At 56.1% G+C, this 20,251-nt stretch overlaps 10 protein-coding genes across 10 annotated transcripts; 4 read left to right on the top strand and 6 right to left on the bottom strand.

The window, feature by feature from the left end:
- Positions 1 to 308: 308 nt before the first annotated feature.
- Positions 309 to 1,021, bottom strand: BO97DRAFT_333749 (cytochrome c oxidase subunit VIb; the record flags this gene model as incomplete). Its single annotated transcript, XM_025691373.1, has 5 exons — positions 309 to 340; positions 391 to 454; positions 582 to 663; positions 733 to 763; positions 955 to 1,021. 5 exons carry the CDS (start codon positions 1,019 to 1,021, stop codon positions 309 to 311), a joined length of 276 nt encoding a protein of 91 aa, XP_025556961.1.
- A 464-nt stretch (positions 1,022 to 1,485) lies between these two features.
- BO97DRAFT_439618 (uncharacterized protein) lies at positions 1,486 to 2,128 on the top strand (the record flags this gene model as incomplete). Its single annotated transcript, XM_025697996.1, has 5 exons — positions 1,486 to 1,545; positions 1,638 to 1,653; positions 1,746 to 1,808; positions 1,884 to 1,896; positions 2,029 to 2,128. 5 exons carry the CDS (start codon positions 1,486 to 1,488, stop codon positions 2,126 to 2,128), a joined length of 252 nt encoding a protein of 83 aa, XP_025556960.1.
- Positions 2,129 to 2,419: 291 nt separating this feature from the next.
- BO97DRAFT_333408 (RNA-binding protein) lies at positions 2,420 to 2,943 on the bottom strand (the record flags this gene model as incomplete). The annotated part of the gene is made up of 2 exons (XM_025691357.1): positions 2,420 to 2,560; positions 2,623 to 2,943. The coding sequence occupies 2 exons, from the start codon at positions 2,941 to 2,943 to the stop codon at positions 2,420 to 2,422; spliced, it is 462 nt and encodes a 153-aa protein (XP_025556959.1).
- Positions 2,944 to 3,273: 330 nt separating this feature from the next.
- Positions 3,274 to 7,861, top strand: sec31 (putative protein transport protein (SEC31)). The gene is made up of 7 exons (XM_025693250.1): positions 3,274 to 3,722; positions 3,788 to 3,904; positions 3,961 to 4,066; positions 4,123 to 4,356; positions 4,407 to 7,248; positions 7,297 to 7,595; positions 7,645 to 7,861. The coding sequence occupies exons 1-7, from the start codon at positions 3,514 to 3,516 to the stop codon at positions 7,687 to 7,689; spliced, it is 3,852 nt and encodes a 1,283-aa protein (XP_025556958.1). The 5' UTR covers positions 3,274 to 3,513; the 3' UTR covers positions 7,690 to 7,861.
- Positions 7,862 to 8,053: 192 nt separating this feature from the next.
- Positions 8,054 to 9,465, bottom strand: BO97DRAFT_402296 (peroxisomal membrane protein PEX14). Its single transcript, XM_025694468.1, has one exon. The coding sequence runs from the start codon at positions 9,437 to 9,439 to the stop codon at positions 8,090 to 8,092; it is 1,350 nt and encodes a 449-aa protein (XP_025556957.1). The 5' UTR covers positions 9,440 to 9,465; the 3' UTR covers positions 8,054 to 8,089.
- A 1,745-nt stretch (positions 9,466 to 11,210) lies between these two features.
- On the top strand, positions 11,211 to 12,524 carry BO97DRAFT_334437 (PAPA-1-like domain-containing protein; the record flags this gene model as incomplete). Its single annotated transcript, XM_025691400.1, has 3 exons — positions 11,211 to 12,060; positions 12,110 to 12,216; positions 12,273 to 12,524. The coding sequence occupies 3 exons, from the start codon at positions 11,211 to 11,213 to the stop codon at positions 12,522 to 12,524; spliced, it is 1,209 nt and encodes a 402-aa protein (XP_025556956.1).
- A 130-nt stretch (positions 12,525 to 12,654) lies between these two features.
- On the bottom strand, positions 12,655 to 13,633 carry BO97DRAFT_402293 (uncharacterized protein). The gene is made up of 3 exons (XM_025694467.1): positions 13,440 to 13,633; positions 13,282 to 13,345; positions 12,655 to 13,066 (listed from the first exon to the last, which is right to left on the bottom strand). Exons 1-3 carry the CDS (start codon positions 13,492 to 13,494, stop codon positions 12,961 to 12,963), a joined length of 225 nt encoding a protein of 74 aa, XP_025556955.1. The 5' UTR covers positions 13,495 to 13,633; the 3' UTR covers positions 12,655 to 12,960.
- Positions 13,634 to 13,823: 190 nt separating this feature from the next.
- On the bottom strand, positions 13,824 to 16,825 carry BO97DRAFT_381493 (small subunit rRNA maturation protein TSR1). The gene is made up of 3 exons (XM_025693249.1): positions 16,588 to 16,825; positions 16,048 to 16,517; positions 13,824 to 15,986 (listed from the first exon to the last, which is right to left on the bottom strand). Exons 1-3 carry the CDS (start codon positions 16,697 to 16,699, stop codon positions 14,139 to 14,141), a joined length of 2,430 nt encoding a protein of 809 aa, XP_025556954.1. The 5' UTR covers positions 16,700 to 16,825; the 3' UTR covers positions 13,824 to 14,138.
- A 137-nt stretch (positions 16,826 to 16,962) lies between these two features.
- BO97DRAFT_359897 (WDR46/Utp7 family WD40 repeat domain-containing protein) lies at positions 16,963 to 18,964 on the top strand. The gene is made up of 2 exons (XM_025692338.1): positions 16,963 to 17,718; positions 17,775 to 18,964. Exons 1-2 carry the CDS (start codon positions 17,077 to 17,079, stop codon positions 18,747 to 18,749), a joined length of 1,617 nt encoding a protein of 538 aa, XP_025556953.1. The 5' UTR covers positions 16,963 to 17,076; the 3' UTR covers positions 18,750 to 18,964.
- Positions 18,965 to 19,156: 192 nt separating this feature from the next.
- On the bottom strand, positions 19,157 to 20,188 carry BO97DRAFT_410179 (urease accessory protein UreG; the record flags this gene model as incomplete). Its single annotated transcript, XM_025696126.1, has 3 exons — positions 19,157 to 19,697; positions 19,847 to 19,945; positions 20,013 to 20,188. The coding sequence occupies 3 exons, from the start codon at positions 20,186 to 20,188 to the stop codon at positions 19,157 to 19,159; spliced, it is 816 nt and encodes a 271-aa protein (XP_025556952.1).
- Positions 20,189 to 20,251: the final 63 nt, after the last annotated feature.

Genomic DNA, 20,251 nt, shown 5'->3' with positions numbered 1-20,251 from the left:
CTATGATAGAGAGGGAGAGTAGAAGATAAACAAGGCCAATACGAACAACTGAATCTCTTTGCGGTGTAGACTACGCGAGCTTCCGTCGTATATATACAGCTCTCTTCTTTATCACCTGAACGAGACAGCGCGCGAGAGAGGAAAGCAAGACCTATAGTCTCTTGGGAACGATAAAGAAAAAAACACATTTCCCGCTGGGTGGGTTACTTCGGAATATCGGGGTAGCTCCGAATCAGGGTAGTAGAGTACATTTGTTGACCAAAATAAACAAAGCACATGGAATTTAACAGAGGTCCAACTATAGCATTCTACTCCAGGCGAGCGGGGAAGTTACCGGCCTCTGGTCGGGAGGTTAGTAGCTGGGATAGGTTAGGGAGAAAGGGTACGTACCGCGCTGGGAATCCCACCGGTCGGTCCAGGCCTTAGGGCAGAGGGAGCGGAAAGCGTGGTAGAACTGGAGATATAAAGTTAGTATTAGGTCTTTGCTGTTGTTGTGGTTGTACTTGGAGTTGTGATGGAAGGCAATTGCATGTGGTGGTGCGGGTTTGATAGCCGAGGAGGGGACGACGGGATTGATATACCTGACGGCATGGGCGGAAGTCCTCGCCCTTGGCGTTGACACACTTGTAGTAGTCGACGTAGTTCTGCCAGCAGTGCTTGGTCCTATTCAATTGGGTTAGTAGGGTATTGATGAAGCTTGAAGGGAAGGTTTCGGAGCTGCTTATCACGTACTGGTTCTGCTGGGGGAAGCGAGCGTCATAGCCTAGATATCGTTACATCAGGACGTTGTCAGCTTCCCACCACGAATTGAATCCATCGTGCTCGTTCATCCATCGACAAAGCGACCGGGTCGAGTTGGAACCTAGATAAAAACGTACCAGCTGTATCCTAGTTAGCAATTGACCTCAATTGGGTCCCGAGTGAGTCGGGTTTGGCCGGGTTGGGAAAGCTCACCTGTCACGAACTTGAAGGGCTTGGTCTCCTGGGGCTCATCGGGATCGGCTTCAGGAATGGCACCCATTGTGGCGATTCAAAGGACAGAGCCTGAAAAGGACCTAAAGCTGGGGAAAGCGGAAAAGGGGGTTGGTGGTGGGGAGAGGGGAGGAGAGGGGGGAGGAAGCAAGAGAGAGAGGGCTTGGAGAAAGAAAGATGGGGGTGAGGTTTGCGCGCCGGTGGAGTGGAATGATCCCGTGAAGCAGTACAGCCGGGCCCCAACTTCATCCTTGACCGCCTACTGTAGCGAGCCACTCATGCGCCAACCTTTCATAAACACCCGGCCGGGCTTCGTTGGCTGCCTGAGTCATCCAGGCATGCAGGCAGTCCGGAATGGAAGCCTGAACTCGTGATCCAATTCCACAGCCACCAAGGCCCGAATGAGCTCAACTTCCGTCACCACATCCGAGCCTCCCAGTTCCCATCTCCTCTCCATCTCATCCACCCACCCACCTCTAGCCAGGTCATCCACCCCCCAAATCAGCAATCGCCATGTATCCCACCACTATCATGCGCATGCAGGCCACCCGGCCCTTCGCTTTTCCTGCTCCTGTAAGTTTCCCTCTCCCCTTCCTTGACCGTCGTGGGCGTGAGCCGGGAAAAATTGGGCTTGGCAGTTGCATGATGGCTAACAGACATTGTAGAAGGAAAACCACAGCGGTAAGGAGCTCCCTTTCAATGCGCTATCGTCGATAGGAAACTCGCAAGAGTCAGAATCTGGAAGTCGCAATTGGACTAACGCATAGCTCCAGCCCACACTATCTCCCAGCGTCTGCGCACCCTTAAGCGTATCCCCCCGGAGTTGATTCCTCTCGGTATGTTCTTCTCGTGCGCAAATGCGCCCAATGGTATCTACAGATAGGCTAACCATCTTTCGTTTCACTTTACAGGTGTTGTCTTGGGGTATGTGCATAGTTACTGATTCAATTGTCTTGCTACATTGCACGGATGGAACATGATCTATCCTCTCCTTACCCCTCCCATCATCCCCTTCCACCCCACAAAACCTGCCATCGCTAATGCCCCTCGTCACAGTGTCGCTATCGGTGCTGCCATCTACTCCAGCTCCAAGAAGCTCATGACCGACAAGACCCTCCGTCTGTACCGCAACAGCCCCGAGTCCCGTGACCACTAGAGAATGTACCATCACATTTTGGATCCAAATTGCAATGGGCGATTCCTCGTTTTGTTTTGACGGCGATCTGTACTATTCACAGGAGGGACAGGGAGATTGCGTGGTGTCGCGGCGGATGCAGACGAAAAAGCTCGGCATATCTCAGGCTCAGGGTTGCAGCGCGTGTATATAGTACGGCTTTTAACAAAGGGTTCTGACGCAGTACTTTGCCAGTGTTATGGGTGCCTGGCTTCGTTTTTGTAATGTCCTTGCCCGTGCACTCCGCGTGGCATGTAAAGATATTCGGGTGATTCATTCAGGTTTGGGGCCTGCAACGTCCATTTCCACCAGGCCTTGCATAGGGTCTTGAGTTTCGTCACTGGCCCCCGCCGGACCCTGCTCCGCAACAAGTCTGTCTTCCTCGCTGACCGCGTATTTGGCCAAATAGCCCTCCTGTAGTTGAATGCGATTAGCTCATACTCTTGTGGAATAAGATATTCGATTGGTTGGCGCACCTGTTCCCAGATAGCAGTCTTGCTTCCTAGTCCTTCATTGCTCTCCTTCTGAGGCTTCGCGGCGGCGACCTTAATGGTCCGTCCATAGAGCTCGCTGCCGTCCATGTTGTCGATGGCCTCTTTCGCATCCTCGGGCAGGTCGAACTCCACATATCCGAAGCCGCGATGGGCCTCGTTCGAGTTGGGCAGGTCGGGTTTGGGCAGGGTGATGTCCACGACCTCGCCAAAGGGGACGAATGCCTCCGCCAGCGTCTGCATCGTCACGGCCTGGTCAAGGCCTCCAACATAGATAGTACATTTGAGACGGGCCTTTTCGCTCATGGTCGAGATTTCGTAGCGCAATCGGGGATGGCGATTTTCGGGAATGAAGTATAATCTCAGGGGACCACGGCGCTTTTGAACTGGCAAACTTCAGGGGCACGGACCCAGCTTATTAGGAAGATCTAAGCTTGGTCGTCAAGCTTCATTGCTCGGTCGATCTGGAGATGCCCAGACTTTCGCGGAGAGAGGCTGATATCAATCACGTGCCGGTCCGGGCAGTGTTTCCTCCCCCTAAAGTGGTTAAGCGGATTGCGGCGGCCCCGAGGAGGACACTTGGTTGATTGCCGTCACGCCTCGAATCGCCAGTCGACTTGGCAACTCACCTGCACCCCTCGGTTTCTCCTGTCTTGTGTCAGAGAGGGGAGGTTCTTCCATTTTTCTACTTTTCCCTACCTTATATGCGCAACCTGGGTGTCTGGACCTAATTCACCTTCCATTGTTCTTCCATTTATCCCCCCCTTCTATTCATTCTTTTGCTGGCCGGAACATAACCATCCCCCGCAATAGCCAGCTCCGTCGCCCTCTAATCTATACCCTCATCTTTCCCTGCCACTCCTTTCTACCTCCACCATGGTGCGTCTGAGGGAAATCCCCCGGACGGCCACCTTTGCCTGGTCTCCTGGAGCTGCCTCGCCATTAATTGCCACCGGTACTCGCGCCGGCGCTGTGGATGTCGACTTCTCCAATCAAACGTGCCTGGAGCTCTGGGATCTCAACCTGAGCCGCCACGAGGCCGGCGGCGAGCTGCAGCCGGTAGCCAAGATTGACACTGACTCGGGGTGCGCTTCCTAGCTTCCTTGTGCTTTGGTAGTGGAGGTGCATGCTAACCCTTGTGCTTTGACAGCTTTAACGACCTAGCATGGACGAATTCCGAGGATAACTCCCGCGGTGTGATTGCGGGTGCTTTGGAGAATGGATCTTTGGATCTGTGGGATGCAGACAAGTTGCTGAGCGGATCCAGGTTCGTGCTGTCCTCGGGTTGCGCCCTCATTGTTCAGTTGGCTGACTGCTGGGCAGTGATGCCGTTATCTCGCGGACCAATAAACACTCAGGGGCTATTAAGGCCCTGCAGTTCAACCCCAAACACTCCAACTTTCTGGCCACTGGTGGTGCCAAGGGCGAGGTACGTTGCTCATAACTACTTGAGAGGTGAACATTTGAGCTTACAGTCATGACTAGCTGTACATCTCCGATTTGAATGACGTCGCAAACCCCTCTAGACTCGGAGGTACGGCTGCCCGCGCAGATGACATTGAGTGCTTGGACTGGAACAAGAAGGTTGCACACATTCTGGTCACGGGTAGCAGTGCAGGCTTCGTTACCGTCTGGGATGTCAAGACCAAGAAGGAGAGCTTGACGCTGAACAACATGGGCCGGAAAGCAGTCAGTGCTGTGGCCTGGGATCCAGAGAAGGTGAGATGCTTATCCTTGTCGACTGGGGATTCAATGCTGACTGATATCAGCCTACGAAACTGGTGACGGCCACGCCGCTCGAGTCGGATCCCTTGATCTGTGTTTGGGATCTGCGTAACTCTCACGCTCCCGAGAGAACCCTGCGCGGTCACGAGTCCGGCGTCTTGTCGCTCTCCTGGTGCGCCCAGGACCCCGATCTGCTCCTCTCGTCCGGTAAGGACAACCGCACGCTCTGCTGGAACCCCCAGACCGGCCACGCCTACGGCGAGTTCCCCGTTGTCACCAACTGGACCTTCCAGACGCGCTGGAACCCTCACAACCCCAACTTCTTCGCCACTGCTTCGTTCGACGGAAAGATTTCTGTCCAGACTATTCAGAACACCAGTACCGAAACTGCCCAGGCTATTGCCGACCAGAACCAGGCCCTTGATGGTGAGGACTTCTTCGCCAAGGCTCAGACTCAACCCCAGGTCTCCAGCTTTTCGTTGCCCAAGGCTCCCAAGTGGCTGGAAAGGCCATGTGGCGCGACTTTCGGTTTCGGAGGCAGAGTCGTCTCGGTCAACTTGGTTGAGAAGGGCCAACGTGCGTCCAAGATCAAGATTACCCCCTTCGAGGTTGACGAGGCAGTCGGAAAGTCCACCGAGACTTTTGAGAACGCCCTCAAGGAGGGTGATCTGCGCAACATTTGCGAAACCCGGGCTGCCGACGCCACCAGTGAGGAAGAGAAGGCTGACTGGAAGGTCATTGAGGCTTTGATCTCTGCGAACCCCCGCAAGGGTCTGGTTGAGTATCTTGGTTTCGCCGACCAGGCTGACGAGGCTGCTGATAGCTTGGCCAAGCTGGGTTTGGGCAAGGAGGATGATGACGAGGCCAACGAAGAGGAGCCTAAGGAATCCCGCGGGTCGGGAGCCAAGAAGCACCGTCGTTTGCAATCGGTGTTCGACACGAACGCGGATGGGGACAACTTCCTGTCTGATCTGGCTGCTTCCAAGGGAGCGAAGACCAACAACCCCTTCCACATCTTCAACGGAGAGGAGACCGAAGCGGATACCGGCATCACCAGAGCGTTGCTCCTTGGTGACTTCGAGAAGGCTCTCGATGTCGCGCTCAAGGAGGATCGCCTCTCGGATGCATTCATGATCGCCATTTGCGGAGGCCATAGATGCATTGAGAAGGCCCAGGAGCACTACTTCTCCAAGCAGACCAACAGCCCGAACTACGTGCGCCTGCTCGCATCTATTGTGGGCAAGAACCTTTGGGATGTTGTCTACAATGCCGATCTGTCCAACTGGAAGGAGGTTATGGCAGCTCTCTGCACTTTTGCCGACGAGAAGGAGTTTGCTGATCTCTGCGATGCTCTGGGTGACCGCCTGGAGGAGGAGCTCCGTGGCTCGGATGACAAGACTCTTCGCAAGGATGCTTCCTTCTGTTTCTTGGCCGGTTCCAAGTTAGAGAAGGTTGTCGCCATTTGGATCGAGGAGCTGCGTGAGCGCGAGCAGAAGGCCATTGAAGCCTCTGCTGACGACTCTGCTTTCTCGATCCACGTCCGTGCTCTGCAGAGCCTGATTGAGAAGGTGACGATCTTCCGCCAAGTCACGAAGTTCGAGGACACCGAGCGTTCCAAGGAATCGGACTGGAAGCTCAGTACGCTGTACGACAAATACATTGAGTATGCCGACGTTGTTGCTACCCATGGCCGGTTGCAGGTCGCACAAAAGTATCTCGATCTTGTGCCCGAGAAGCACCCCGAAGCCGAGATTGCCAGAAACCGTATTCGGTTGGCAATGAGACAAGCTGCTCCTCAGCGGGCACAGACTGCAACCAGCGCAGCCGCCAGGCCAAACCTCAACAAGCCTCTTCCTCAGCCCGCTTTGGGTGGATACCAGCCCACGAGGACCTTCTCGCCGGCGGCGCCTGCTGCAGTTCCCAGCCCTTATGCTCCTGCTGCTCCCGCTGCTGTCCCTTCAAACCCGTATGCTCCTCCGACTGCTGCGCCAGCCAACCCTTATGCTCCTCCGACTGCTGCGCCAGTCAATCCTTACGCTCCCCCGACTGCCTCCGCATCGGCCCAGCCTACGAACCCATACGCTCCTCCCACCGCAGGCGGCGGCTACACTCCTGCCGGATATCAACCACCACAGGCCCCTACCTATGGTGCCCAGCCTCTCGGCGGAACTGTGCCCCCGCCCCCACGCGCGACCAACCAGTCTCCGGCCAACACCATTACCACGTACACCACGGCAACCAACCTGCCTGCGTGGAATGACTTGCCTGAGGGGTTCGCCAAAGCTCCCACGCCACGCCGTTCTACCCCTGCTACCACTACCTCCGCACCAATCAGCGCTCCGTTCCAGTCTCCTACCCTCGCGCAGGGCCCTCCTCCCCCAGTCGGAGCACCCGTCAGCCGGACGCCCTCTGTGCCCCCTCCGCCCAAGGGCGGCGCCCCTGCCCCTAGAATGATGTCGCCGCCTCCGGCCGTCCCTACCCCTTCGTCGATGCCTCCTCCGCCCAACCCCTATGCTTCCCTGCCCCAGTCTCCGCCTTCGGCCATGGGCGTGCCGGCTTCACTTCCTCGAGGACCTTCGCCGTACAACGCACCTCCTACGATGCCACCACCCACCAACCGGTACGCACCGAGCCCGGCTGCTCAAGCCGCCAGCCCCCAGCTGCAAACGCGGGCGCCTGTCCCTCCCCCTCCGCAGGCCGCCGCCTCTCCGTACGCCCCTTTGCCCGCCATGCAATCCTTGGTAGGAAACCAGTATGCCCCCAGCACGCCTCCGCCGAATGTCCCACCGATGCAACAGCATGCACCACCCCCGCCCCAGGCCGTGGGATCCCGACCCGGCACCGCCTCTTCGCAGAAAAAGCCTGCCCCGGCCGCACCGAAGTATCGTAAGTCGTCAGCTCACCACATTCGAGGACTTCACTAACAAATCTCAGCCCCTGGTGACCGCTCCCACATTCCTGCCGACGCGTTGCCCGTGTACGAGATCCTGTCGGCCGACATGCAGCGGGTGAAGTCGCGCGCCCCGTCCTCATTCAAGGCGCAGGTGGACGACGCGGAACGACGATTGAACCTCCTGTTCGACCACCTGAACAACGAGGACCTGCTCAAGCCTAATACGGTTGCGGACATGGTGCAGTTGGCCCACGCGATTCAAGCGCGCGACTATGAGACTGCGCGCTCGATCCACGTGAACATCATGACGAACCGGACGGATGAGTGCGGCAACTGGATGGTAAGTTTCGTGTGCCTTGATTTAAGGAATAGGCTAACCCAGATAATAGGTTGGTGTGAAGCGTCTGATCAGCATGAGCAAAGCCACGCCGTGAGGGTAGAGTATGTGACGATCATGAGTTGTATGTACTAGGCAAGAGATTTTGATAATTGTTTGACTGTACTGGACTTTTGTCCCCTCGAGCCGGTTGGTTGTTCCGGGGTCTGCTTTTATTTTCCCGCTGTCGATGTTAGTATTATGTTAGTCTGGTCTTTAGTCAAAAGAAGTAGATATTTCATTCGTGAAGTTATCATGTATTTGATCTCGGTTGCGTATGATACATGCGTGAGATTAGGAAAAGCAAGAACATAAAGCACATGGCATACATAACTGAATCTATTTACATCTTGAGTCCCCTTGATCACAATCCTGTATCAACACAGCACAGCACTTCCCTCTTCCCGATCCTATCTACCTACCCATCACCTACTCTCATCTAAACTCCCGCCCTTCATTCAATAATCCGAACCAGGACGACCGAATCTCCCAGCGATACGATTCCCACCTCTCCCCCCACCAGCCGGAAAATTCCTGGCACTCAGCAACGCCCCCTTGACACCACGAATCTCGGCGCGAAAACTGGCAATCGCATCCTCCTCCCCTTTCCCGAGTCCCAACCCACCGCCCGAACCAGCATTCGACCCAACACCACCACTAGCTGCTCCCGTAGCATCCAACCCGGGCGTACTAAAAACCCCATACCCAGCCATCGGATTGTACACCCCAGGCTTACTATAAATAAACGTATCCAAATAATGATGCAAATCATTCATCTTCCCCCTCAGCGCCGTATCCACGCCCGCAGTCCTCTCATCTGCATCCGACAACTCGCGTAACTGCGCCTTTAACGCCTGCATGCGCGCCGTATGCGTACGTGCTATTTCCACCGCGCTCTTTGTCTTGTCCTCTTCTTGTTTCTGGTCGTCGACCTCGGTGGTGCCCACGAGTGTTGGTTGTGTTGGTGCTGGGTCGGTGGTTTGTACGGCCACGTCGCGGTGGAAGAGCTCCGTTGGGTCTGAGGTTATGGATTCTGTGTCTGTTTCTGTTTCTGGGTCGGTGGTTGGAGTGTCAGTGGGGGCTGGTGGGATGGTCGAGACGGTTTGCGAGAGTTTTGAGTTGAGCGTGCGCAGGTTTGTGGCTGTGGTGCGCGCGAGCGAGTGGCGCGCCGTTGTTAGTTCTGCGATCATCGGTTTCACCAGGTATTCGCTGCCTGCGTAGAAGGTTGTTGCTAGGCCTGCGGCCGCGTAGAGGGTGTATAGTGTGCTGCGCAGGGTGAGGAGGGGCGGTTGCGTTGGCGGAGTGGTTAGGAATTCCGGGTAGGTTATTATGGGTGGGATTTCTCGGGGGGTCATGGTCTTGGGTGTTGTTGGTGTTGTGGTTGGGGGAGGGGAGGAGGGTGGATGGACTGATGTTTGGGTGTTGGTGTTGTTGTCGGTGGTGGTGGTGGTTTCATTGTCGCTGGCGTGCTCGTTGCTGCTGCTACTGCTGCTGCTGCTGCTGCTGGTCTCCTCCCCCGAGGACTCCCGGAGCAGAAGGTCAATCTCATCGTCGCGCAGACCCTTCGACTCTAGGAACACCCTCTTGCGGTCCATCGGGGCGTCGCGGATCGAGTCATCCTGGAGGAATTTGGCGGCTTGGTCGAGGAGCGCTGGCCGAGAGGGTTGGTCGTCGGTCTCGTTATCTTCTGCTCCTTTGACGGTGGTGGTGCTGCTTTCGCTGCTGTCGCTGCTGTTGCTGCCGCTCTCGGACGTGGCATGGGATTTTTGCCATTCTGGAACTGCGGACTTCGGCTTGGAGTCTGCCATGGTGGTAGAATTGAGGGAGGTTGTGGTGTGGGTGAGGTGATTAGTTGAAGTGAGAAGAAGGAAGAGGAGGAAATGCGGAGATGGACTGACTGGCAGATAGACCTCGGCTGTATCGACCGAGCGTGATAAGGCCCAGTGCTATTACCCCGAGGTCGGGTTAGCTTTGCTGTTGAGCAACAATTATTGTTATTTTTTATACTGAGTGGTCCACATACTTTATTAGCACTGGTAAGTTACATCCATGATCGAAAGGTACTAATTGTCTATGTTATAGGCATGGCTCTGTCCTATCTGATTCGATTCATCTCTCAATGCAGACATACTTCAATAGTATATATTCTCTGGTCTCAGTCTCATCTCAACCAGGCGGCCATAGCTCTGCATCATTTCTCTTCTACACTTCACAGATTCGCAGCCCTATGACCAGACGTGCTCGCATCATGATGAAGTAGCTGGAGAGTCTACTATGCACTCAATTACCGCCATTTCAGATGCTCACCAACAGAGGCTGTAACAAAACCAGGGCGAACGCCAAGGATACTGACCGCCCGGCACAAAGGCCCGTCGGCGCATCCGAAGATTATTCGATCTCGCCCCATCCTCGATGAATGGAGGAATAGAAAAGATAGGAGATCTCCCTGGAGTTACTGACTGCATTGGTTCAAATCTGAGACCAACTGAATTGACTGATTCGCACGATCGGTCGTGACTGCCGCTTTATTGATCCATCTGTCTGAAAGTGACTGGTTGGGACGGGACGCTTCTGTTCGATCTATCCTTGAAGCCGGTGAGTGGATGCTCCAGTCTGTTCCTCTTGCATTATCCCATTCATTTGTTCATTTGTTCCTTGAATATGTCTATCCGCTCGCGGCCTCACTGGACTGGCTGCATGACTGAAGCATGAGAAATTCCCTTGGATGAATCACCCTTCTTCCCCTCTCCTCCTGGTCAGACCCCGGAGAAAACCATCGATGGGTGATCCGGGGTTGCGCAACAGCAACGGACTGCAGCGCCGTTTGGGTTCACCGTCTGAGGACAGGGAGGCCGAGAATCCTCCCATTGGCTCCCATGCCATGTGAATCGACTGAAGCAACTGAGTCAAGTGGCTGTCCGATTGCCGTCTGATTGGGGTCGATTATCCATGCTCTGTGCCTTGCCGCGTTGCACTTCTTTGCCTCGTTGCTTCCCCTCTCTTCTCTCCGAGTTGTTGTCGTATAGAGGGAGAGAGAGAGGATGCAAGAGGGAGTCAGAGAGAGAAAGTAACCACGGAGAGATGGAAGGAAGCAACGTGGGAAGAAAGGAAGGAAGGTGATGACGACGAAATTGCTGATGTGGAGGAACTAAACACCACCACCCCAGAGCATTACAGTCCGAGACCTCTTCTTGTGATAGATGCTTAACACTTCACTCGCTCCCCTCATTTATCCCTCCATCTCTCTCTCTTCCTTTCCACCCCTCCAACATCTGAACACATCCCATCCTTCGTGATCGTATTCTGCCCGGCTCTCATCACACACTACCACAACACCCACCACCCCCCGTCTCTCCTCTCCCTAATCTTCCTTCCCCGCATCAAATCCTCAAGAAGCTTTGTTTGCTTTTTCGGCGTCTTGCTTTCGAATACCTGTTCACTTTCCTTTTGTCTATTCATCGTGCAAGCGATGCAGCGATCATCCGCCCGCGCTTTATCCCTCTAGACAATTGTTTTAAAACCACTCTCACCCTAAACCTTGCAATTGCCTGTCGCCTTCATCACTGCCCCAAACCCACCATGTCGCTCCGTCGCTCCCTGCGTTCCCGCGCGGGGATCAACGACCAAATGAGTACGATAGGTATTAACGACCCTCCCAGGTCCAGACGAAGCACCCGCGCGGCTACTGCTTCTTTCACCCCCGCAGTGACGGCGGTGTGTGTTCCATCGAAGGCATCTGGAGGCTCATCGAAGCGATCGATGCATTTGACTGTCAAGATGCCCTCTAACAAGCTCAGAGAGGTCACCGGGGGAAGCACCCGGGGGGCGCCTGCCACCCGGCGCTCGGTGAACGTCTTCACAGAGAACCCCATCATCACGGGGCCTCGCACTAGTCGGCCCAGGAAGAAGCTGGTAGAGGTAGACACCAGTGACGAGGATGACCTCGATGACCAGGAAGAGGACGAGGTCGACGACGACGAAGATGCTCCGGGTGAGGATGAGGAAGATGAAGATGAGGATGAAGAGGACGAGGAGGAGGACGAGGACCTCGATGCTGATGGAGACCTCGACATGGATGATGCCCCTCCGCAACCTCCCATTCCCAAGCGACATGCGAAAGCGGCGGCGGCGGCGGCAGCATCTGCTCCTAGTGTGAAGGCAGTCAAGAGTGTCGAGGCGAAAGAGATGGGGTTGGATGATGACGACGATGACGACGATGAGGAGTTATCGGAGCCGGATACCGATGCTGAGGGCGAGCCCGACGATCAGGACGAGAGTATGCTGATGACCGGCAATGGTGGCGAGGAGCTGGATGAGGAGGATGAGGAGGATGACCTTGACAGTGACGGAACTCCGACTGCGGATCTCACTCGCATGACCAAACGACAGCGCGGGAACCTGGGCAATGACTTTTTGCAACTCCCCATGGGTAAGTCTCCGACATCGCTAGCATTCGGCCACAGCTAATTGTAAAACAGAACCTCAGGTGAAGAAGCACCTGACCGCAGAGGAGCGCGCCATGCGCCGCGCGGAGATGGCTCGTCGACGCAAGAACCTCAGCGAGAAGCGAAACGAAGAAGAGAAGGTCTGTATCCGCTGTCTTATAGAGCTTGTCACCGCGGACACTGACAGCCATCCCAGATGGACACCATCAACCGACTACTGCGCAAGCAGGCGCCCAAGCGAAGAGGACGCATTCCCGCCGCCGAGGCCGCCGAGAATGCATCTGCAGATCAAGAGATCCAGGAAGCGTACCAGAAGCCGGACCCGACGATGGTCCGCTGGGTCAGTGGTCGCAACGGCAGCCGAGTGGGCGTGCCCGAAGAGTGGATCGGCACGCCGGCTGCGCAAGTCTTCGGCGTTGGACCTGGCAAGCTCGTCCAAGAGGTATAGAGGAAGTGGTGACGGCGCACAATTGGAGCTTAGGCGTTCTGGCGGATGGCAACCAGGAAAGGACATGTATTTTAAACTGACTCTGGTGTTACCTATATAATTTATGATACAGTATGATAGTATACAAGCTCCTCGCAGCATGTGCAACGATAGCTATAGCTCCCTTGAGGTTGAACCGAGGCAGAAACGTTGTCCTCGACCCCAACATGCTTATTCTCATCCTCATCATAGAAGCCAGCAGCATGACGGATGGACGTCTCCTACCAGCAGACACTCCGCAACTTCAAGTCCAGTATCCCAAGACCCAGCGCCGTCCGTTCCACAAGAACAGACACTCACCGCACCGCCCAGCAGCATGCGACAAGCACCATCGAACAGAGCCCGTCGACATAATAACCTCATATCGTAAATCATTCCCCAATCAACCAAAACCCTCTCACTGACCCGCCGACTTCCCCACCTCCGAAGCTCCCCCCGCACTCTGAGGCGTAGGAAGTTGTTGTTGCTGTTGTTGTTGCGATGAGCCCGAAACCGAAGGAACCCTACACCCACCGAACAGCAGTTAGTACCAAAGCATATATTCACCCCAGCATACCTCGTCCCCTTCCTTTAAAAATAGAATCTCCTTTCTTCCCAAGACATATAATCCAACGCCCCCATCCAACTCCACACCCCCAGATCCCAACCCCACCGGCCCACCAAAAAGTCAAACCAAGTATAGAAAGAAAGCAAGAAATGGAAAGAGAGAGAAACATACGCATTCACCTTCCCCTCCCGCTCAGCCTGTAGTTCCTGCAGCGCAGGCTGGAACGCATAGTATCCTGTTTCACACACAAATCCATTAGCTTCGTTTTCGGATGGTTATGTAGGCGGGAAACCGGGTTTGTGTTGGTGGTTAACGAGCGGCGAACGTACCGGTGCAGACGCCGGCGCCGATGGCTAGGGCGACGGGGATGAAGTTGCGGGACATTTTATTTGATGCTGGTCTCTTGGGGGATCTGGGTCTTGAGGTATGACTGGAGCTGGAGCTGGAGCTGGAGCTGGATTGGACTGCGTGTGAAATTCACTTGTCTAGAAATACAGGTTAAGGTAGATTTGGGGTCACTTTGCGCTGGAGAATCGAGATGCTTATCGGGCGGGGAGGGGGGGCAGAATTCTTGAGATAGATATGGGTTTGAGGATGGTCACGTGAGGAGGTATAGATACTGGGTTGACTGAGAGGGTTGTAGTAATAGTCAGAGACGATGAAAGAAGCATAAGTAGGAACGCAAATCTCGTAACTCATCATTAAAATCTGACCTGCTATCTAAGTATCCTGCCTAGGAGAAAAAAAGCAACAACATGAAGTACTTTTATAACGAAAATATGTTCACGAGATGACATCCACAAACATGACGACTTCATCATCGGTGAGAATTTCATAGGCCCAAAATCGATAAGCAACAAGGTTCGGTGGTATCATAGATATTCTATATCGTGGTTCTTCACACACACACACACACACACACACACACACACACGCACTCTCTCTCTCTCCCTTCCCCTTACGCATTCCTATGGCTACTGTCTTAGCCAAGGAAGCCATGACTTCCCCATAGAACCTGGCAAGCAGGTTCAGTGAACCACCTCCTCCAGAGTCCTGGCCTTGCGCGGGAACACCCGCTTGTACAGACTGATGCCGATGGAATCCTGGGGGTTGATCTTGGCATCGAAGGTGGCCTTGAAGTAACCGTGCGTACCGAGGGACTCCTTGATGAAACCGCTGCGGCCGCGACGGGTCCACAGCTGCAGGGCCTTGAACCACTGGATGTCCTCGGCGTTGAAGAACATGTACCGCACCGTGACGACCCGCTTGTGGATCTTGTACGGGTGGCCCGTGAGGATGGCGCGCTTGGCGACGACGCGGTTCTGGTCGGGGGCGATGACGGTGCCGTTGCCGATGAGCTCGAGGCGGTCCAGGCTGGGGGCCTCGGGCTGTGACTCTTCGGCATCGGCCATCTCCTCCGGGTCCTCGGCAGGCTTCTTGTTCTTGAAGACGAGGACGGGCACGGCACCCCAGGTCAAGGGGCCGATCCAGGTGGCGACGGCGCTGCGACCGGGGTGCAGGAAGCGGTCGAACTTGTGGACGTTGTTGGGGGTGTTGTCGCCCGCGGAGAAGATGGGGTTGACGACCAGGCGGCGCGGGCCGTATTGGATAATCAGCTCCTCCTTGGACTTGAGGGGCTCCTCGACGCTCGAGTTGAGGTGCATGTTGATGTTGACCACCGTGTGCTTGTGTTCGTGACGCAGCAGGGAGAAAAGGGAGATGGGTTGAGGGCGGCTGCGGAGGGTGGCGGGCACGGCGCGCAGATGCACATCCACCCGCACGCCGGGGTTGACGCCGCCGACGAGAGCTTCGCGGAGGAACTTGTTTCTGGCGCCCTTGTAGTCGGCGAACTGGAGGAGTCGGCGCCAGTCTTCGGGCTCGTGCGCACGGTCCTCAGAAGTCTCCCAGGGACTGGTCTTGAAGTTCTTCAGACCTCGGAAGCGGGCCAAGCGCTCGCGGGCGAGAACGTTGGGGTGCAACTCGATCTCGTCGGGGAACTCCAGGTCCTCCTCGGCCTCGTTGCGGCGGCTGGCACGGTATTCCTCCAGCTGTTGGGCATCGTCTTCGGGCGACTGATCAACGAACATCTCGGACTGGGGATATTCCGAGGGGCCAGCCTCCGTCATGGCATCCCCGTGGTCTGGGAACACACCGTCCTCGGGGGCTCCGGCAGTGTCCATCGCATCATCACCCATTGCAACATCCTCTTCATCCTCCCAGTCGGATCCAGAGTCGGAGATGTTGTCCAAGAACCATGCAGACTGATACTTGGAGGTACCCTTAGGCAACCTCTTGGGCTTGGGCAGGCTATCTTCCTCGTCTTCCGAGAAGTAGTGGTGATCATCCAGAAGAACACCCTTGCGTTCCTCCCCTGCGAAGGAGTAGTCGTCGTCCTCCATCTCAATCTCTTCAGGCGCAACTAGAGCCAAGTCGTCGTGATCGGCGGTGGGCGTGTCCAAGAGCTGGGGCGCTTCGCTATCATCGACATTCATCGCATCGTCCCGCTTGTTTCGCGTGGTGGGAAGGGGAGCTGCTGTGATCGAATCGACCTGGAAGTCACCCCAGCCGGGAATGTGCACCAGACGATCGGCCTTCAAGCCCTTTCCGCGCACAACACCGGTCACGACCACATCGTCCACAACCTCGGCGTTGTTCTCAGGCCATTGCACATTCTCGATAAGCATCCAGCTGCGCTCATCGCGCCAGCGGATACCCTTGGGAGCGGCTGTGCAAAGGGAGCGGACGGTGTTGGAGCATTCTTGGCGGGAGTCGACAGATAGCACCTTCTCGATGGCGGGGAAGAAATGGCTGGCGAAAGACTTGAGGGATGCAGCAACCTGGGGGCGCTTCTTGGGTGGGTTGATCTTGTCGAGGCCCTGCGGAAAACATAGTTAGTAAGACCGTCAACCACCATCATCTGGAACCAACAAAACACACCTGGACGACAGCAACAACGTTGGAGATACCCTGACCCTCGATGGATCTCAGAAGCAACTCGCCCTCTTCCTCCACCTCGACCTCGGCCGACAGCGCCAGCACCACGAAATCGGCCATGCGACACGCATCCAGCGCGCTCATGAGATCGTACTTGGCCGGGATGTATTGCAGGCTCTGGCGGAATCGCTCGATGCGCACACGCGAGATCTGATCGGCAAAGACATCGGCGGTAACGTCGACGCTTTCGTTGAGGGACCGGATAATGGCCGCGACATCGATGTCGACGGAGAGGGGAACGATGGCGACATGACGGGGGGCACCGTTCTGACCGGAGAAGATGCTGGTCGACTGAGCCTTCTCTTGCTGCTTCAGCTGCTGTTTCTGGCGAGCCTGGTTTCTCCGGTCGAGTTTCGACATGAGCTGTTGGTGAGGGGTCTTGCGGGTGCCCCGCTCGGTCCTTTCGACCTTGCCTGAAGAGTATAATTAGTGACCTGATTCTGGACCACGGGAAAAAATGTATGCGAATAGAGATAGACGCACCCTTCTCCTTATCTTTCAGGGCACTCTTAGAGGCATGGCGAGTCTTGTATGCCTTGTTGGAGGATTTCGTGGTGGAGCGGTGGTGGTGTTGCACCGTCTGGGAGGGCGCCATGTTGGCACCGCTGGGCGCTTTGAACCGGAAGGGAAGAGAGGCCAGCGTGGAGATTTACAGAGCGATACGATCCTGCAGAATCCGATCACCGAAGCAACAACCAAAAGAGCCTGAGGTTGGCACTCAATCCAATTGGGGCAGTTGTTGACTTGTCTGGGGAAGAGGGAAGAAAAAAATAAGGCGGTGGAGACACAAGCGAGGGACCGACCGGCAGAAAAAGAAAAGTTCGGCTCGGATTTTCCCTCTTCGAACCCAAGAAGAATCCTTTGCCTGCCATACAGCTGTGATTTTTGGCGTTAGTTCCAAGTTTCGATAATCCAGGAGGTTCCTATCTCACGCCATATCTGCACGCTTCCTCGCGATCACCCACGCTCGCAATGTCGGAAGCCACGCCGACAAAAGCCGTTGCGCCGACGGCCAACAACAATAAGCGCAAGGAAAGCAAAAGAGTGATGGAGGCGCAAAAGACCTACGGCCGTGGCAAGGCCATTCACACCCACAGCGTGCGGGACAAGAAACTACGCAGTAACCTGAAGGCCGTGGAAGCCAAGTTCAAGGAGGCCGCCCTTAGGGCCAAGGATGCGGAGATCCTGCTAGAGCACGAAGCCGGATTCATCGAGACGGAGGGCGAGTTGGAACGGACGTACAAGGTTCGCCAGGGCGACGTCCGGGACAATGTGGGAATCGAGACGGCCAAGAAGGGATTCGAATTGAAGTTGACCGACCTGGGCCCTTACCGGTGCGACTACACGAGAAACGGCCGGGAGCTGCTGCTGGCGGGCCGCAAGGGTCATGTTGCGACAATGGACTGGCGGAATGGCAAGCTGGGCTGCGAGTTGCAGTTGAACGAGACGGTGCGGGACGCCCGATGGCTGCACAACAATCAATACTTTGCCGTTGCGCAGAAGCGATCCGTCTATATCTACGATCACGCCGGTGTGGAGCTGCATTGTCTCAGCAAGCATCTCGAACCGCTCTTCCTCGAATTCCTGCCCTACCATTTCCTTCTCGCTAGCGCGGTAAGTACTTCAAAGCCCATTGCAGCATGTCTTCTCACTAATTTCGCGGTCTGTAGCAAATGAGCGGTTACCTCAAGTACACGGACACTTCGACCGGTCAAATGGTGGCCGAGCTGCCCACCCGCATGGGTGCGCCGACCTCCCTCGCCCAGAACCCCTGGAACGCCATTCTGCACGTCGGCCACCAGAACGGAAGCGTGACACTGTGGTCGCCGAACTCGCAGACGGCCCTAGTGAAGGCACTCGTCCACCGCGGACCGGTGCGCTCGATGGCCATCGACCGACAGGGCCGGTACATGGTGTCGACGGGTCAAGACCAGAAGATGAACGTATGGGATATCCGAATGTTCCGGGAAGTGCACTCGTACTCGTGCTACCAGCCGGGGGCGTCGGTGTCGATCAGTGACCGGAACCTGACGGCCGTTGGCTGGGGCACGCAGGTCAGCGTGTGGCGCGGTCTGTTCGACGCGGCGCAGGCCGACCAAGGCAAGGTGCAGAGCCCCTACATGGCGTGGGGTGGCGACGGGCAGCGCATCGAGAACCTGCGCTGGTGCCCTTTCGAGGATGTGCTGGGCGTCAGCCACGACCAGGGCTTCGCCAGCATCATTGTCCCCGGCGCGGGCGAGCCCAACTTCGACGCCCTGGAGGCGAACCCGTACGAGAACACCAAGCAGCGGCAGGAGGCGGAGGTGCGCGGCCTGCTCAACAAGCTGCAGCCGGACATGATCTCACTGGACCCCAGCTTCATCGGCAAGCTGGACACGATCCGCGACCAGAAGAACCGCGAGGAGCGCGACCTCGACCGCAAGCCCGAGGACCCGATCGAGAAGCTCAAGAACCGCGGCCGCGGCCGCAACAGTGCGTTGCGCAAGTATCTGCGCAAGAAGGGCCGCCGCAACGTCATCGACGAGAAGCGCGTCAAGGCGGAGTTGCTGCACAAGGAGCGCACGGCGCGGGCCAAGGACAAGTTGCGTGCCGAGCGGCAGGAGCTGGGCCCTGCTCTGGCGCGCTTTGCGAAGAAGGACATGTGAAAAGAGCGAGCTTCAAGGTGTTCGTGTGCCGTTTTGTTTGTTTCTGCTTGGGGTTGTGGGGTGTTCATCCTGCGACTTGAGCTCTCAGATACCCTGGTGGTTGGAGCGTTGCTGGCTTCCATCGCTGTCGTTTTTGGGTTGCATATTTCCCCCATGGCGTTGAGGTTTTAGCGGATGAGGATCAACAAAAGTTATAACTACGTTGTACTGTACCTTATAGAAATGTCATGATATACATACATCAACAGGGTCAACAGGGTCAACAATCCCAGCTACCTACCTAGGTAATTTTCGTGTAAACAGCCGCCACAACACTTCCCTGGATCTCAGGCACAATCTTAAACCAGCCCCATCCCCAACGACAGACCTCACCGACCTCCTAACACCAATGAACATTAACCCCAAAATTAAGCATCAACACTCCCCGAACCGCGCGGCCCGCCCGCCTTCCACCGCCCCAAACACTCCTCATAAGCACCACTGCTCTTCCACGCACTCAAAATCAACCCAACAATATGCTCCATGCCCTTCCCATTCTTCACCTCCGCGAAGACGGTGGGCCCACCCTCCCGCATCCTCGCCGCATCGCGCTCCATCACCCCCAAATCTGCGCCGACGATCTCCGCCAAATCAATCTTATTGACGATCAGCAGGTCCGAGCCCGTGATCCCCGGCCCACCCTTCCGAGGCACCTTGTCGCCGCCGGCCACGTCGATCACGTAGACGATGAAGTCGGCCAGCTCGCGCGAGTAGTTGGCCGCCAGGTTGTCGCCGCCGGACTCGATCAGCAGCAGGTCGGTCTGGAACTGCTTGTGCAGCGACTGCAGCGCGAGCAGGTTGGCGCTGATGTCCTCGCGGACGGCGGCGTGCGGGCAGCCGCCTGTCTCGATGGCGCGGATGCGGTTCGGCGCCAGGGCTTTGTGGCGGGTGAGGAATTCGGCGTCTTCCCTGTTTTTTTTTTTTTGGGAGGGGTGATTAGTTTAGTGGAAGTTGAGAGGGAGAGGAGGAGGAGGAGGAGGAGGAGGAGGAGGAGGGGAGTATTTTTTATGTTTAGGTATGGTGGGTTTGTACGTCTAGGAGTGGTGCTGCTCGCTTACCTCGTGAAGATGTCGTTGGTCACGGCTGCGATGTTATATTCGTCTCTTAGGGCATGACAGAGCGCCAGCATCAGGGCGGTCTTGCCGGATCCAACGGGTCTGAGGTTTTAAATAATGTTAATAAGCTTGACGGTTCCGGCTTCATAGACCGACACGAAACACTCACCCTCCGATTCCAATGGTGAAGGCACGGTCTTTCCAGTCCCGGGATTCCGACAATGGCATCTCTCGGTGGATATAAGAGCCCGGTCCATCAAGGATCTCGTGCGAGTGGCCATGGCCGCCGGTGGCATCGTCGTGGGAGTGGCTGACGCCGATATCGTGAGAGTGAGAGTGAGACATGATGGCGACGAGTGGTTTGAATGATTCCAGCGGAAAGTGGCGGGGAATGGAAGAGAGAAAGAA

The sequence above is a fragment of the Aspergillus homomorphus genome, assembly GCF_003184865.1.
Source record: "Aspergillus homomorphus CBS 101889 unplaced genomic scaffold BO97scaffold_1, whole genome shotgun sequence".
NCBI classification, from domain to species: Eukaryota; Fungi; Ascomycota; class Eurotiomycetes; order Eurotiales; family Aspergillaceae; genus Aspergillus; species Aspergillus homomorphus.
This window is presented reverse-complemented; position numbering and strand designations above follow the sequence as displayed.

Excerpts from the sequence above, each read along its gene's own strand:
- sec31 (XM_025693250.1), top strand. The coding sequence starts at position 3,514 with ATGGTGCGTCTGAGGGAAATCCCCCGGACGGCCACCTTTGCCTGGTCT. Across the intron at positions 3,723-3,787 it reads AAGATTGACACTGACTCGGG|CTTTAACGACCTAGCATGGA; the intron begins GTGCGCTTCCTA and ends GTGCTTTGACAG. Across the intron at positions 4,067-4,122 it reads CTGGTGGTGCCAAGGGCGAG|CTGTACATCTCCGATTTGAA; the intron begins GTACGTTGCTCA and ends AGTCATGACTAG.
- BO97DRAFT_402296 (XM_025694468.1), bottom strand. The coding sequence starts at position 9,439 with ATGGCAGACTCCAAGCCGAAGTCCGCAGTTCCAGAATGGCAAAAATCC.
- BO97DRAFT_402293 (XM_025694467.1), bottom strand. The coding sequence starts at position 13,494 with ATGTCCCGCAACTTCATCCCCGTCGCCCTAGCCATCGGCGCCGGCGTC. Across the intron at positions 13,346-13,439 it reads CGGCGCCGGCGTCTGCACCG|GATACTATGCGTTCCAGCCT; the intron begins GTACGTTCGCCG and ends TGTGTGAAACAG. Across the intron at positions 13,067-13,281 it reads CGGGAGGGGAAGGTGAATGC|GGTTCCTTCGGTTTCGGGCT; the intron begins GTATGTTTCTCT and ends CGGTGGGTGTAG.
- BO97DRAFT_381493 (XM_025693249.1), bottom strand. The coding sequence starts at position 16,699 with ATGGCGCCCTCCCAGACGGTGCAACACCACCACCGCTCCACCACGAAA. Across the intron at positions 16,518-16,587 it reads CCTGAAAGATAAGGAGAAGG|GCAAGGTCGAAAGGACCGAG; the intron begins GTGCGTCTATCT and ends TATACTCTTCAG. Across the intron at positions 15,987-16,047 it reads ACGTTGTTGCTGTCGTCCAG|GGCCTCGACAAGATCAACCC; the intron begins GTGTGTTTTGTT and ends TGTTTTCCGCAG.
- BO97DRAFT_359897 (XM_025692338.1), top strand. The coding sequence starts at position 17,077 with ATGTCGGAAGCCACGCCGACAAAAGCCGTTGCGCCGACGGCCAACAAC. Across the intron at positions 17,719-17,774 it reads ATTTCCTTCTCGCTAGCGCG|CAAATGAGCGGTTACCTCAA; the intron begins GTAAGTACTTCA and ends CGCGGTCTGTAG.